Source organism: Dermacentor variabilis, chromosome 3 (assembly GCF_050947875.1).
Source record: "Dermacentor variabilis isolate Ectoservices chromosome 3, ASM5094787v1, whole genome shotgun sequence".
Taxonomy (NCBI): Eukaryota; Metazoa; Arthropoda; class Arachnida; order Ixodida; family Ixodidae; genus Dermacentor; species Dermacentor variabilis.
This window is the reverse complement of record NC_134570.1, coordinates 241483542-241500938: the sequence shown is the minus strand read 5'-3', so window position 1 is coordinate 241500938 and position 17397 is coordinate 241483542. Positions and strand designations below refer to the sequence as shown.

Here is a 17397-nt window from a genome sequence, read left to right as displayed (position 1 = left end):
AGCAGAACTGCGTGAAAGAAATTTTGCCTAGAGTTCTTCCTCACTGGCTAGCTATGGTCGTGTTACTAATGCAGGCAGAATTTGGTAAACGAAATTTTGCCGTTACTTTGTATATCCGGCCTATTTGATTTTCAGGTTCGTGTCACCTGTTTTGGCACGAGCCTTCAGTTTAAAGCGAACAATAGCACAAGTGCAAGCATTATGTGCCTGATAAGTTCTTTATTCTCTAAATTCGTGTTCATTCTGCCAACAGTCATTAGCAAATAATGTGCATTAAACTGACTTGGGCCTGCAAGATACGCCCATTGAATGTTTTTCTGGTGCACTTTCATCTATCTGTAAGCTTACTGCTGCCTACAAGATTCTTGTTTATATTGGATAGCCTTCCTATTTTTTGAATTAACAGCTTTCAAAACATTTACTACGCTAATGAAAGCACAGCACAGGTACCAGTACTGAAGGAGGTATATACAAGTAAAGCAGAGAACTTATGGGTAAGTTAAAAATATACAGGCAAAACTATGTCAAACAAACTATTTTCACATTCGAAGATGTACTACAGGCAATGAGTGCACATTCAGAACATGCAATAAATGCCATGTGTGGAAGATTGAGATGTGTGATGCCGAAAACCTGTTTCCCTTTTGAATATTGACAAAGAAAAATTCCACGCTCTACTACTGTGTTGGAGGGTAGAATATCAAAGGAGAGGTGCAAAACGGATTTTGTATGCAGTAGTCCACTATGAATGTTCTACATAAGTTGTGCCAAACATAGCTATCTGTGTGCAAAGCATTGGACAAGGTATCATATGTATGCCTCACACATTCAAAATCTTTAACATTCACAATTCTGAGCTCTAAATGTGAAATGCATGCTCTTTTCAGCTACTAATAGTGCGTATACATATTCGACCTGCACCACAAAGAGCTGATGGGACAAAAAAATGTGTACACCTTAGTGTTATGTTGCTTTTCATGGTGTCTCCGTTTAGTTAATAGAGTTTTGAATTTACAGATGCCTTCACATGTTTATAGCTAGAAACCACAGAAAACTACTTGCATTGTGGCTGCGAAGTCACAACACGAGGATTTGTGTGCTATCCTTCCTGTCCATCAATGTGTCCTTGCACTATAAATGTAAGATATCACACCTGCAAAGCTGCGCATCCATCCTTACATTTGAAACGATGTTTTAATGCTCAGCAGTTATGCTTATAAGCACATTCTGACAGCAAATCTACGCCACCTTAATTTAAGCGCGATGTAAAGCGTTGTTTGTGCATAGCCAAGCTGTTCTAGCGTGCATGCAGGAATACAGCATTATCCAGTGGCAACGTATAGTCCACGCGTAACAGTGAACAACTAGTAAACAAAGCGGCTGATAATACGAAGCTGACCCATATGTAGGAGCATTATATTATCTAACCCACATGAAAAGCTGATTTCAGTGTACTGAATAACCACAGCTTTGATTTGCCAAGTTATATTACTGCACACACACAGTGCTGAAACAGTCTGTACAATGGTGATCAATGCGCCAAGGAATGAAAGATTACTTGTGATGTGTGGATTTGAATAGTAGATGTGAATGCATACCCAATTCACCAGTATGTGTTTTCTTCAGGAACAATTTTACATTTGGCACAGAGGCTGAGCCATTCGGCCTCTTGACTGCAAATTTCTGTGCTATCACAGTGTTAATGGGGGTGTCATTCATTTGGCTACCCGAATAGTGGAATAGATAACGGAGCACAACAATCTTCCAGTTTTATGCAGAACACCTCGTGCTTTATTCACGAAACTGAACCTCAGGAACTATTCGCTGGTTTGTTATGCAATAAAAAAAATGGCAATGAATGTTTCCTAACTTCTTGTGTGGCCCTGTCTTCCGCCATATGAGCCTTCATTTCATTGTCATGTGCATGTTAAAGCAGCGACTAATTAAGAAAAACAAACACAAAACTACTAACTACATCAACCTTTTCACACCACGAGAGGTCACTGGACTTACTGCTAAGCTAAGTCACTTGATAATCTCGGTTTGCTTTCAAATAAATGCAGGTAGTGGCCAGCTGCTTATGTTATATATGCATATTTTCATTTTCCTAAAATACGGCTGTGCATCAGCTAGCTAGGTTGTTACTGCATAAATACATAAACAACATGCAGCTCATGCCCAACTAACTCAAATAACGTGACTAGAGCTTACAATAGTTCATGTATGATGTGCATCCTGTGTGTGCTTATTTTTTACATGTAGAGCAATCAAAATAGAACATGCTTGTATGATGCTGACAGTATCAAACAGTCCCAAGTCGAACATCCTTGTTTGCTGCCATGGTTGAGAGAGGGAGCACGCCTGTCATGATGCTGCTTAATTTTGTGCACTTTGGTAATGTTTTGTACATTGTAGAAATGTTAAATTACGTATGTCTAAGTAGTAATGTGGCAACAGATTGGCCACCCAGGCTGGCAAGAAAAAATACAAATGTTTGATTTCACTCAAAATAAGTTCTCTTGTCAGCAATATAAATTATTTGCTTTCAAATAAATACTCTCTTTGGAAACATGTCGTGAGTATATATCTGCATAAGGTCACCGCTATACATACATATTGATTTTATGCCAGTCATAATGAATTGTACACTCACTGCTTAACCTTCATTTCCTTGTTGCATAAAGTTAACCACTTATGCACAGCTTTATTGCACACAGTGAGAACTTCATTCATCGCTGAGCACATCATTTAAGGTTATATTTTGTTTGGAAAGTTTATAAGCAGCAAGTATTACATTTTTAATCTGCATGTTTGATGCCTCATCTTTGGTGGCATTATGTATGTAAAAAAAAGCAAAGGGCATTTCATGCATCCAAGTGCTTTTAGCACTCTCTTAAAATTGGCAGAGTGAAAAACAAAGGCATGAGCAAGCAAATGTAAGCATGTCAGCTAGCTGTACTCGGAGGCCCAAACGCGTGCTCAATGGTAAAGAGGGGTGTCTTGGCGACCTGTGCAGCTGTATTCCGCGACAGATGTGCGTGTGTTTCGTATTCTTGCAAGTTGTAACTAGCTGTACAGAAACTGCGCCATCGCGCCGAACACGGGCATTTCGGACGAATCGCTTCCGGCGACACTGCCACTTTCGTGTGGCGTAGAACGCAGCACGTTGGGTAACTCGAGAGATTTTGCTCAACCAGCGAAGGCAGCGCGCACTCAATGTAATCGTCCGAGAATATGCCGCATGTTGCCGATATGATGAGATTGCAATACATATTTAAAGGGTGGCTCAGATAAGATGTCTGTGCAGTGTTTCGAAGAAGGATGGCGGTGCCAGTGCAACACATGCGGCTGCAGAACAAAATGTGGCAGCCTAGAGTCGAATTTTCACACTCACGTGAAAGCTTGAAATCACATATGCAAAAATGTGCCAGCGTTGTCTGCTGCAGTACGCTGTCAAATGTAGTTGGCAACCTTGAGCACCTTTGCTCCGCCGAACGGTTGCCAGCTGTCAACAGGCCGCGTCGCCCAATAGGAGTGCGCGTGCGATCCGCTCGCTCGGATTGAGCGTGCACCGGACACCACCCGCCGTGTCACGCACGACACGGGTGTCCGCACGCGGGCGGACAAGGGCGGGACGGACGGGCGCATTGACCATGTACGGGCTTTTCTCCCGCGCCCTTCGCCGCCCCTTTCCGATTGGATTCATGACGTCACGCGAAAGCGCGCGCTTTTCCATTTTGTTGTTCTTTCGAAAGTCTCTCCGGTGCCATTTTCTTTGCAAATAACCCGCGTGGTGACGGTAGCCTCCGTCGTCAGCGCGCGTTAAGAGCAGGGCGCCTCCTCGGCGCTGTTGCGACTCTTCGTCACGAGTTGCTGCGCCTTCGGTTGCCGCTTCAGCGAAGGCGAAATAAAAAGTTTCTTTTGTTTTTTTACGCTGCCGTCGGGCAAGCGCGATGTGTAGCGAAGAAACCTACGGATTCACCGGATTGGTTGCGCTCACTTCAACGGGCCTTTGCGAGGCAAGTGGGGGGCTTCTATAAATAACACCCGAGGTATTTATTCCCAAGCTTTCACACCGCGCTATGCTACCGCTGATGTCGTGCGCTCCTTTGTTGCGCACCATGTCGACGCAGTTTATCTTCCTCGTGCAATATTGCGCACATTTTTATTTATAAGAAAAAACGGGGTGATACTTAAAGACTAAATTTCCGTTTTTAAGCTCGTGCGTTTTGCCATGGAAATGTATACAGTGTGCAGCGTTAATTAAACTGTTGGAATAACCAAGAAACAAATTATACTGGCACGCGATGGTACTTCGGAAAAAAAAATGTTTTAGCTTCGGCAATTCTGTGGGAAAAGAATGCTCATTCGATAACAATTGACCATCTCCTTACTGAGATTTTTCATTATTGGTTGTCCCAATAAATAGTTTTCGGGGAATGTCATGATTAATATATGATGGTCATCACCAGCCTATTTTGATGTGCACTACAGGACGAAGGCCTCTCCCTGCGATTTCCAATTACTCTTGTCCTGCGCCAACCGATACCAACTTGCGCCTGCAAATTTCCTAATTTCATCGCCCCACGTAGTTATCTGCCGTCCTCGACTGTGCTACCCTTCCCTTGGCATCCATTCTGTAACTCTTATGGTCCACCGGTTATCTATTACACGGCTCGCCCAGTTCCGTTTTCTTCTCTTGATGCCAGTTCGAATATCGGCAATCCCTGTTTTCTTTCTGACCCATACAGCTCTCTTCCCGTCTTTTAGCGTTAAACCTAAAATTAATGTATGTAGGACATTTTTGGTCTTTTGTTGAATGTTTAAGATCATTTTTCAGAGGACCACTTTAAGCGTTTGATTGCAGGGGACAGTCCTTGGCGGACCGCATTAGTGCGCTGATGGTGTGCTTTCGTTGGATATAACTTCACCATGCGCGAGCTCAGTGCTAAGGTCTGCAAAAGAACAGTTGCCTTCTGAAGAAATAATCGGACGGTACAAGTGTACAAAGGTGTTCAGACAATGTTAGTGTAAATCACGCTGCCGGCCCTCACGTATATGAGCCCCGTTCGTGGTCTGGCTAACCAAAATAGGAAGGACTTCTAATTCTGAGGCTAAACGAAATAAATAAATAAATAATGTAGCAACTGAGCGAAAACGTGCGCGAACGCTGCCGAATGCTTCAACGTTATCGCACAGTCATTTCCAACGTAATAAAATTTAATGTTTGTTGCAACGCCCTAGGCGAAGCCATCATGCCCGAATGACTGCTTCAATCACCGCTTCCGTTCGCTTTAAAGATGTAGCTGTATAAGTGAGCAGTCGGCTGTGTCTGAAAACATGTTTGTACCGTCTATTTCTGAATAATACTTTGGGGCAGCCATGCTTCACGGCTACTTGCGACGATTCGCAAACCGCATTGAGCGAAGACGCGTACGTAGAGACGGGAACGTGTACGGCCACGCTATTCTCGTCGTGACTCCTGAGCAAATACTTTTTTTTTTTACATTTTGCTCCCCTAAAATTTCGTTCGTACCGCCTTTTCATCTCAGGGTTGAAATAAAGCTCTCGGATGTAACTTCAGTGAGACAGGAAATAAATAGGAGCTAAAACAAAATCGCCAAACTATCGCCCCGCTCGCATGAACGCGTGGCGTCGTCTGCTATGCTGCAACGGACAAGGGGGCCCACCATCATGAGGCGAGAGCGTGCGAACTAGCGCGGAGATGGCGCTGCTGTTAATCATTGAGGGGTGTTTAATGGGGACATTAAAGGCATAAGTCGACGTGAACTGTTTAAATACCATTTCAGAGACATCGCAATGCTTCTTTTGTGCCAAGGAAAGACTTAGTTTAGGAGAAATTGCATCTCAAGGGTCCAAATACCTTTTTCGAAAGTGAAATCTCCCGCCACCCAACAGGGGGAATCGTGACGTTGCATGCGCCATCACCACCCTTTGCTGCCGTCGGTGAGTAAAACGGCACCCGACAGAGGGCGTGGGGTGGAGCGAGTGCAGTGGAGCGTTCGGGCATCCCGCGACATCACATGGAATTCTCCGCTACGTGAAGTTTGTGCGCGTTTCCCGAGCCAGCAAAACCAGCGCAGCGCTACACGATAACGAAACTGCTGAAATGCGAAAGTGTGGGCGGCGCTGAAACGGGCGAAAGCGAAACCTTTCGCAATTTCAATTAGTTCTTTTTAGAGCGCAGCTCTTTGGCGTCCGTTCCTGGGTTTCGCGTCGTCGTCGGCGTCGTCGTCGTCGTCGACGTCGTCGTCGGCCTCGTAACCAGCTCCGCCCCCCTTTCATCCCCCCAGCGCTAGCAGCGACCGACTGATACCGCTGGATGCCGCTGACGCCGCTAGAGAGTCAAGATAACGTGACTGCATAGAACACCGTCGCCGCCATGCAGAAAGAGGAGGAAAGGGTCCCCCCCCCCCTGTTCTTGTGTGGCGGATAGCTGGGGTTGACTCACTATCGCCGTCAGCGGCATCAGTCAGTCGCTGCTATCTCTTCCCTCCTCCCTTTATCGTGTTGTCCGCTTGCTGCGCGCGCTTCTGCCCCCATCGTTTGCCGCTGGGTGTACACGCCGCCCCCCTCCGCTTCCGCTTACTGCTGGTTGCTCTCGACGGCGGCGATGAGCCTCCGCTTCGGCGGCGCGAACTGCAGGGTCTTCTCGGCGGCGGCGATGAGCTTCTGCTTCAGCCTCGCTTACTGCTGGTTGCTCTCGACGGCGGCGATGAGCCTCCGCTTCGGCGGCGCGAACGGCAGGGTCTTCTCGGCGGCGGCGCTTAGCCTCTGCTTCCCCCACGGCTGTGACAACCTCGCGAGGCACTTGTATAGATCTCGTCTTTGAGAATCAAGCATTGGTGTACCAAGTCGAACATATATCAGTCTATTTCTCCGACCACAAAGCTTCCTTCATGACTGTCAAGAACTGTTAGTGGAGTCTTTGTTAAAGGAATACGTGTGAAAAATAAAAAAAAAATTATGTGATAGCGCATACATGTGTTGCTCGATTTCTTTGCCTCAATCTATCCAAAAGGTGAAACAGCTTATTTGCTGCGCTCACATTTCGCATTAGGAAGTAACGTAATCGTCGGTAATTTTTCTGAAAATGAAAGAGAACTGGACAAGTAGAATTTTATTCCCTCTTATAATACAGTGAAAGTATTTTTTTTTTTTTGCAAGGAATGGCTGAGTACCACTGACAGATTTTAACTGAGGAGCGCTTTCGTCATGGGGCAAGTACTTGAATGTCCCGGGAGAGTCTCTAATCATGTCCTGCATTTATCTTAATTTCTCGATTATTAAGGCTCTGTTCGCGATAATTCTCAGAGATTCTCGAGCACTAATCTATCACTCTAGCTTGACTTAATATTTGCCTTCCCTTTAGTAGGGAAGCCCGAGAGAGTAAGCGCCACACCAGATGGCACAGAATTGCCCCCGGCGCGTTCTTTTCCCGCAGGCGCCGGCTGCCTGATGGTGCGGCAGTGCATCTCGCTGGCCACCATGCGGCGCTTCTCGGAGCTCGGCGGGAAGCTGTCGATCGCCGACCTGGTGAGTGGCCCGCACGGTGCGTGGAAGAAACGAGCCCCATCGGTGCCGACCAGCCAAAACCATTGCGAATAGTGCGAGACGTGCAGAGAGACGAACGCTTCTTCAATTTTCATCGTGGCCACGCGCTCACTAGCGGGACACATCTGCCGACGGCACGACAGTGCGGCATCATCCGTGTAATCGACGTCCTTTCCAGTTCAGTGCCTCGGCGATATTTGGCTGCGGCAACAAGACATGCACACCTCGTACCATTGGCAGGTTCGCCACGGGTGGTCTCGTTGTGGCCCACGAGAACCGTAATTCGAGACTGGGACCACGCGATGCATCGTGTACAATGCTCAAAGAAAGAAGCACGATGATAAGAGGTGCATTCTAAGCCACGATGTTTCTGTTTCTTTTTGTTTAATGCGAAGCATATCTTGGCGAAGATTTGCCACTTTGACAGTATCTATCTAGCCGTCTTCGTCTTGGAGCTCTCGTGGTCGTTTAGTTAGTATGTACCAAAATTGGCATCACATGACGAAACTCTATGACGAACATAAACGAACTATCATGACCTGAATATCGCGACACGCGTGTCGTGTAGGCCATGAAACAACCGCCTATATACGTCTTGGTGACATCGTATGACGAGAGTGCATGAAGAACATAAATCATAAGCCATGGCATGAATGTCATCACATGCGTGACATGCAGGCCATGAAACAACCGACTACACACGTCTTGGTGCTTTCGTGGTGAACTCCCCGCACGTTGCCTCGCATAACATCGGTTCCCCCGGGGATCTGCGGGCTTTTTCCGTTCTCGGTGGCGAGACGCGCTATTCTGGGAGGACGGAACGGGGGCAAAATGGAAGCAGCTCACGTCCACATTTCTCGCCACCGGCGCCGCTCACTCCAAGTGCGCCGCTGTCGGAGCTGAACGCGGCGGTTCCGAACGACCGCGGCGTTCTGCACCTGCGCACGGCGCGGAATACGAACCACGCTTCAGGCACGAGCATGCTTCGACCAGTTCAGCGGCAGTTCATCGAATGCACTTGCAACGGGGGCCAAGTGCCAATCGATAGCTTAACCTGTACCTACGTTCTTTCTAAATGATAACCTAAAGTAGTAAGACATTTAGTAAATCACAGGGGCGACGGACAACTGCATTTGAGGTGTTTTGTGCTTAAATGCATTGAAGATAGTAAGGCGCAGCACTGATAAGTCTCAAAACCACCACAATCATTTACATTTTGTCTCCTCAGCACTTTTAATCCCGCAGACCATGCGTCCCCGCTGTCTCGAGCAAGCGCAGTTTTAAAACTCAGCAGTAAATTGGTGCCCGTATTCAGCGAAACAGCGCGTTCTGATGCAATGGGCCTCGCCACCACGCGGCATGAGCTGCATGCACGTCGGTAACAGTTGCCGCCGCGCAGCATACAGGGTGTCCCGGCTAGCTTTAGCGAGAGTCTAAACATATGCTAATGCCACGTAGGTGGACAGAACCAAGGTCACGTTGTTCTCCGTTGCTCGGAGATACCCAGTTTATCTTTTGCGTTTCGCCTAATTAGATGATTAATCTTCATGAATTAACCAGCTTATGAAACATTATGATTATTTTAAAAGCGTCAATGATAATATTGTAGAGCAACATGAAGAACCCCCGATACAGCTTTCTGTTGCTCAATACGTGCTACATAAAAGTGTTTTTCCGAGCGCGACAGAAGTCCGAAAATGCACGCAAAGTGCCTAGAGCGGCCAGACGCGCGACAATTTTGTGTGCATTTGCGGGCTGCTTTACGCTCGAAAAAAAAAAAAGAACTTTTTTGTACCACGTATTGAGCAACAGAAAGATGTATCGGGAGTTCTTGGTGTTGTTCTACTATTTTATCATTGACGGATTTCTTCTAATATTATTTTGAAAAATAATTAATTCAGTAAGACTAATTATCTCATTAGGCGGAAGGGAAAGACAGTTTGAGTATCTCCAAACGACGGCAAACAACATTAGCTTGGTTCTGACCAGCTACGCGGCATTTGCGCGCTCTTAAACCTTGGTGCATTATAGTTGGGGCACCCTGTATATATACGGCATGTACAGCCGCCCTGATTTTTAATAATATAGCGCGAGCGTCGACTGAACTGCTGGTGAGCGCCTTATAACGGCGATAAGCGTGCAACAAGAGCGTGCAACAAGCAAGGCAACAAGGCTCGTGCGCGAACTCTCGCCTTGTTGCACGCTTATCGCCGTTATAAGGCGCTCACCAGCAGTTCAGTCGACGCTCGCGCTATATTATTAAAAATCAGGGCGGCTGTACATACGCAGGCATCAGCGTTTTACGGTCACCTCTGTCCTATCACTTTCAAACGCGAACGGAAGTTGATTGTGATCGGAGCGCTCGCTCGTCACACCTAAAGCGGTCGTAACCGGCGGCCTCGCAGCTGTGGTCGCTGAGCTGCTGCTCGGAGTTCGCCGACGTCCAGCTGCGCAACCACGAGAAGGCGGCACTGAACGCACTCAACGGGAGCCGCCGAAAGCCTGGAATACGGTGAGTGCCCAGCACAGCCACGCTCACAGTCCCCGGCGGTTCCTTTGGCGCGAACGTCGCTCGCACTGAGTACACCGACGTCCGCACGCATTCGCAGGCGTGGTTTGCTCGAGCACCGATTTCGCCCTCCGACTTGCGGTCAGTGTTCGTCCGAACCGTTTCCCGCGTAGGGCACTGGTTTGCGTGGCGGGTCCTCCGCAGTGACCGGGCCGTGAACGCGGCCGGCGGATGGCAGCGACCTCAGTGCGAGCTCGCTTCGAGCCAGCAGCTGCGCCGTGGGACGGAGCGCGATGAACTGCGGCCACAATCTTGTCGGGAAACTGGGCCAGAGATTCCGACGTCGAGAACGAAGACGCGGTCAGGATCATGCGCACCTGCGGTGGCAGTCAGTCGAAGGAGCCAGGTGTCCGGCCACGGCTTGCGTACAGTCGCGATCAATTTGAAGGTGATCGCTCGAGCGGCGACCAAAACTAGGAGTAGCGCCACGTTACGTCATCACCGTCGGTCGAGAGGGAAACATCAGATAGCTCCCCTCTCTCTCTTTTGACGTTCCCTGAAAAGCTGTCTCTCCCGTCACCGTTCACGGCATAACCTGCGAATTCATTTCGATTGCGTTATGAGCCTTTGCACGGAGGCGTCATTGTTAGCCAAGATATGCATGAGGAAGAGACGCACATAAATAATTGGCATGAAAGGGAAACAAACGCAAAAATGTGGCGAGTTGGTCTTGGGGTGATGGCTGCAGCCTGGAAGAGCATAATAGAGGAAAAAGGCAGCGCAATTTTTATTTCGCAGTTCCGAAATCGGCCGCTATGCTGCTTGGAAGGCCCGCCGGTCGATGCTCGCGCGATCTACTTCAAATTGATCGCGACTGTACGACGCAGTAAGTCGGTAGGCTTGGGGTCACCGAGCTCCTCCAATGTAAGAAGTTGCTGTAATCGACGCTGCTCCGTTTCAGCGGTGGTCGACGGGTGGGGAGCGTAGAACATCGCGAACAATCGCAGTAATCAGGTGGAAGCGCTCCAAGGACGTTGTCGAACTGCGAACTGACGCGGTGGCGACGGAACAACGATTTGATGGCAATGAACCAAAGTTCCGAGTCCGACGACCAGAGGTCTGGGAGCTTGAGAACGAGACCTCGGTATCGCGGGTTAGTGGCGGCAGTACTTGATCGGGAAGCAGGACAGCGCGGCTCCTTGCGGCTGAGGCACCCGGGGCGATGACCGCAGTCGCCAGAAGAAAAACCAGAGAGACGCTGCGGCCTGGCGTCCACGAATGACGTCCTTCAGCCGAGCACGCTCAGATTGCGCCGGTCACGCACTGCTCGCGGTGGACCGTCGTGCGCGTGTCGTGGCGTCGTCTCTCGTGACCGGACCGTTGTGGCACGTGCGCTAAAGACACCCCCGGCACTGTGGTGCAAGTAGGTTCCTGTGCCGCCTCGTTTCGAGCCACCCGAAACCAAGCGAGGGCGTTGCGCTGATGATATCGAGGTCGCGGGTTCGATTCGCGGCCGCCGCATTTCGATGGGAGTGTATAATGTAGGAACGGTGGTGTACTCACATTTAGATGCAGCCCAATGTTGGCAAAACTATTTCGGGGTCCCTCACTACCACCTACCTCATGATCAGGCGGTGGTTTTGGCGTGTAAAACCCAAAAATTTTAATGACTTTAATTTAATAGCTTTACTTACTAATAATCCACAAATAATAAATATAATAATACCTCACGCACTCGCGCGTGAGTTGCCTGATGGCTGTTTGATCAATTTGGAAAGCGGATTAACGTGTGAGTAAGCCTTCTATATGAGAACAACACTAGTCTGCTGGCGAGATGGCACCTTGATTTTGACGTTCGCGCCGAAACAACCACCGGGTAAGCACTCAGGCACCCTAATCTCTAACCATTGAGCCACACATGCGTTTGTCGCGCCAACGTCGACTACGTGTACTCGAGACGACGGAGGCGTCCGGCACGTCGCACAGAACGTGGGAGGAGTGCACGTATGCGCGCCAACAAGTTGCCCGCGTAGCAGTTGTCGTTGCTTGTATGCATAAAAAGCGAGGGCGTCACTGCCATCGTGTCATCTCGAGAAGCTGTGCTCGAACACACCGCTTTTGGGATCGGCTCAGATTTCAAAGCCTTTCTTCGCATAAGAGCTACGTGGGTGCTTTGCGTGCCCCCTTCTGGATGGGCCCAAGTGGTGCAGCGGTACTACCGCACTCTCCTTGAGGAACGGAACTTCCACCTGTCAACTCTCACTATCAGGTGCTCGAAGCATAACTGCGAGTCGGCCTAGTTGGAACAGACTCATTTTTGAAGAAAGTTCTTGAGCGCAAAACAAACAGGGACAAAGAAAAGGAGCAACACAAGGGCGAGCGCTTTCTAAGAACTGGTTTTATTTTCGAAGAACCACCTCCTCAAATACCCACAGATAGGTAGTGTGTGTTCTAGGGTAAAAAGTAAGTTCGAAAGTAAGGATGCTGCCGAGAAACAATACAGTATTAAACATCCGCGCAAGAACCAATTTGTTGATTGCGCGAAGAAGGTCATTTATCAGATTGCTATGACGTGTGGTCATGTGTACTTAGGGCAAACTGTGAGATGAATTAACACGAGGTTAAGGGAACACTTGGCTAGTCTGAAAGGTCGCCCTAGTACGCATTTGGTAATGCATTGTCAAGAACATGGTTGCTCACCTTGTCTTACAAACACAGAAATATTGTTTTGGCATAGAAATCAAACCACGAGACAAATTATAGAAGCTGACTGGATTCCGAAACTGAAGGAAAAATGCATCAGTCATCCTTCTGTTTCATTGCTACATAAAGAGAATTTGCTCCTGCCATCATATCTTTAACGCATTTTCATCTTAAGTGCTCGTTTTATGCGCTTTGCTGTTTTTATGTCGACAGGGTAGCGCTGATCCGAGGAATATTATCACAAGTGTTGTTATTGCGCTATTAGCGTGTTCTGTTTACTGGATCGCGTAGATCTGCGAGTATTTAAGCGGGCGGTTCTCCGAAAATAAAACCGGTTGTTAGACAGCGCTCGTCTTTGTGTTGCTCCTTTTCCTTGAGCCTGTTTGTTTTGCGCTCAAAAAGTTTGTTTAAAAATGAATCAGGCATTCAAATTATAGAACCAAGTCCTCATACAGTAGCGCGTCAGTTGGCTGATGCCTATTTAAAAAGAAATATGAAAGGCGATTGACGTGTATGTGAACAATCTGTTGCAATCCACCATGATTAACAAACCTTTCTGGGAGATCGCTTTTGATTGGGCCCCTTGCGCATGTGCAGCAGAGCTGTATATTTTATTGATGTCATTCTAGTAATACCCTCCGGGCAAGAGGCATTAGAGGCAATTGTTTACATCATTTTAATAGCACATACAATGTTAGCTAACTACAATACTGTAAAAATGAATAGACGCGTATATATAAGGAGAACCTGTAAGTTGGATCGCTCCAATAACAATGCTAGCTGGTGCGGAACCAAACTGCTCATGATCGGTGAGGATTACTACAGATCCGGGAACCTGGTTCCAGTCAAATAATGTTCAGGGAATGAAATAATCGCTGAATGCTATCGTTAGACATGACAGAACACCAATTTCATTATAACAATCAATCCAAGCCGACGCGTGTGAAGCGACAGTGCATGTCACGAAGAACAAGAATATGGCTTCTCTATGTGATATAGTAGGAATATATTATATGTACGAGTAGCAATATGGTCAGTATTATTCTGAAAACATATCAGTTGGAAGTTGTACAATTTATTCACCCAAGTGAAAAAAAATGATGACGGCGCCGTCTTCTTGCCACTGTTGTCTAACACACAATTGCTCGACTTTATACAAACACGTTGTTTCATCTGCTAACGTTTTCCAACACCCAACCATGCTAGACAGCTAGCTACCTGCAAATCACTTCGCATAACATCGATTCCCACAGTTCGTGGGATCTACAAAGCATTCCTTACATTTGTATTATCGCACCACTCATATTATGTATGACTGCGCCTTCTTGCCTGACATTGTACTCCTATGGCAATAACACACAAGGGAACAGAGATTGAAAATGTCAAGCGCGATGCATTAAAATTAAATTATGGGGTTTTATGTGCCAAAACTACCTTTTGATTATGAGGCAGGCTGTAGTGGGGGATCCAAAAATTTCGACCACCTGGTTTTTTAACGTGCAGCTAAATCTAAGTACACGGGTGTTTCCGCCCCCATCGAAATGCGGCCGCCGTGGCCGGGATTCGATCCTGCGACCTCGTGCTCATCAGCCCAACACCATAGCCACTGAGCAACTACATGCTTTAAATCGTTCTCAGGTTAGGAGTGTATCGAAATAAAGGTTGGCGAAAGCCAGTGAACCGAAGGTTTGCGAAAATTGCAAGATAGTTGAATAATTAGCGTAGCCGCAATTGTTACATAAGGCACGGAATCGGGCGCGTTTGGTCGAATGAAACTCGGTCGCCTGAAAGGGTGGCTCTTAGCGCAGCGGTCACTTTCAACGTTTGTCTCAAAAGTGTGGTCATTCGGCTCGTGGCACGGAAAGGAAGGCGCGCAAAGTGCTGACTGAAGTCGACTGAACTCTTGCGTTCGTCTATCGTACGCCCAGCCATGAACCCTATGCTGCTGGCATCATTTCGTCGTCGTCGAACTGATCAGTCATGAAAGCGCGCGTTTTATTTTATAGCGCAGCTCATACACCACACGTACGATTGCGGACGTGCGCAAGCTCGCGTGCATTCAACTCTCAGTGAAGCAGATTTATATGATGCCAGAAAGTGCTTAATCTTTGCTTTTTGCGCTGATTTAACGGCTCTAAAAATATATCAATTATTTTATAGATATCGAAGCATCTTGAAACATTGTCAATAACAAAGTGCGAAGTGGCGTCTTCCAAGGCATCTATGAGTGAGCCCAGTGAACGCGTGCTGTCGCGCGCATGGGGGCGCGTCTTTGTGGATTCAAACCACCATTCCTCGCGAGGCGCGGCAGGCGCGTATAGACGCGAGCTTGCGCCGCAAGCGTACGTGTGGCATTAGGCGCCCCTTCCTGCGGTGAGCGTTGGCGGCGTGACCGAGCGAACGAGCACAGCGAAAGATGAAAGAGCGAAGTTAGAGCGGGATATGAAAGACCCGTGCCGCGGCCGAGACCAATGAGAGCGGCTCCTTCAAAAACGTGAACGTGGGAAACTGATGTCATGCGGACCCGCCCAACCTGAAGCCCCTGAAACTTCGTAAAGTAGTGCCACTCTCATCCTCCGCCTTCACTCCTCCTTGTTTCTCCTCTCTTTGACGCTCCCTCCTCGACCATGGCGCCGCCTACGATGCTCGAGCGCAGCAAACGACCTTTCGCAGAGTGAATGCACGCATAGCAAGGCAGTGCTCTTTAGGCGTTCACGTTGGCTTTCCAGCTCCGCGTAACTTCGTGTACAGCATAGAATTTCTAGTCGGATGCTTGTACAAATTCGGTAACGGCAGCTTTTGTTTCAATTTTTGATAACTATTTCTTAAAAAAGTATCTGAAGGAGTGTTAACGCTGTGCGTTGACGACTGCAAATGTATCGCGTGCCCTACAATTAGGTACGCAACATTTGTCAAGGGCGTGTCGCAAGATATTGTTGCGAATGGTTGTATATAACACGTTTACCATCTAATGACAACCTCTTCGCTTCCAGCAAGCCCTCAGCCTAAAGAATCCGCGCCGCCCTTACCATGCGAATTCGCGGCGCGTATGAGCTATGACCTACAACGGCTGACGGAGATCACTGCTCTGGAGGTTCGAAAGTGTATTACAAGCTACAGTGCCGCCAACGTGCGTGCTTGCCAATCTAAGCGCGCGCAAAGCCTCAGAGGTGGGCGCTGGTGCTATTGTGTTTCTCGTGTCTCAACGCCGACAGAAATACCGCGGCCGATCATCGAGTCGGGACTGTGCGTACACAAGAAAATAAAATGAGTTTTTAGCATTCGTGCGCGAAGCGGGAGCGCGATAACAATGCTTGACTCAATCTCAAACAAGACCACTGTGGCCTTCAGTAATTTTTTTCAGGTTAATGACTTGTCACGAATAACACTTCATCGTGCGTTGGTTCGTCCGTTCACTAAGTGACGTACTTGTCGCGAACCGAGTTGCACTGAGGTGCATGCATTCAGGACCGTTGCACTCCCTTCGAAGTAACATTTGCGAGACACGACTTCATTAGTGAAGTCATGATCGCGCAAAGAATCTCCCCGCCATGGCGCGGCCGAAATTGCGGCAAGTGAAATGATGTTTTATCCATAGGTTAAAATGATATGAAACGGCATTCGAGTTGCAAGTTAACAGTTTATTTTCACATAGATGCATTACAGATTTGCCTTTGCAGTCACAAGTCCGTGTGCACCATTTATTATCTCATTGCGTAAATAAACGCACCAGCCTAAGAGTCCTACAGCAAGCGCGTCTCAATTAGGCATAATGACTGTTGAAACTAATAGTGGCATAGACGAGCAAGCGAACGACTATATGAGCGCGCGAACTAAACGAGCGAGCAAACGACTAAACGAGCGTGCGAACGAACGAGCTAACGACTAAGCACGAACGACGACTAAACCAGCCAGGGAACGGGCGGGCGACCGCACGTTCTTAAGCTTCGCACACTTTAAAGCTCACGCGAATTAGCACATACGTCTCAATTACCTATGATGCGGTCGCTCGACGACGAACGCACCGCGTAACACGGTTTCGGGAGAGCACGCACGCTTTTCATCGGTGCCTCTGTATCGCAAATCCACCGGGCGACCGCCAACGAGGAACACGAACAAATCTGGCAGACAAAGCTAGTCTACCTAAAGACGGCTAGTAAGTAACCACAAAAGGCAGAGAGTTGCTCTCCTGAGGCGCTTTCATGATCGAGACTGAAATTTTATCAAAAGGACTGCGCTGAATCTTAATAATTTCGTAATCACGTTATCGCACGCAACCTCGCGTTCCCGCGAACTCAAGCCGGTTGGCGTTCGAAACGATTAAGCGCACCAAATATGACTAACACGACCACGTAGTGCGCATATAAGCAAAGCAGACGTTGCGTAAAAATCATGTTAAAGCGTGTGTACAAATGACAACATGCACAGTGAACTGTGCAATATCTACTACGTTATTGCCCGCAGCACAATACGCAAGCCTGGTACATACAATACTCTGAGAGAGCCACAACTTACATCACATAGTCGCGCGGAGGAAGTTGGTCGGAAGTTCTCCCTCCCGATTCGGTGAAGCCATGTCTTCCTTCTTAACGCGTTGCGCTTACGGAAGG

General features: G+C 47.9%; 1 protein-coding gene across 1 annotated transcript in view; it reads left to right on the top strand.

Annotated features, from left to right (window-relative positions):
• LOC142576750 (putative ATP-dependent DNA helicase HFM1) overlaps positions 1-17397 on the top strand; it is a 295132-nt gene that overhangs the window by 131490 nt on the left and 146245 nt on the right. The window contains exons 6-7 of the mRNA XM_075687030.1: positions 7466-7557; positions 9981-10087. Of these exons, the coding sequence (XP_075543145.1) occupies positions 7466-7557; positions 9981-10087 (199 nt within the window). The remainder of the gene's footprint in view (positions 1-7465; positions 7558-9980; positions 10088-17397) is intronic.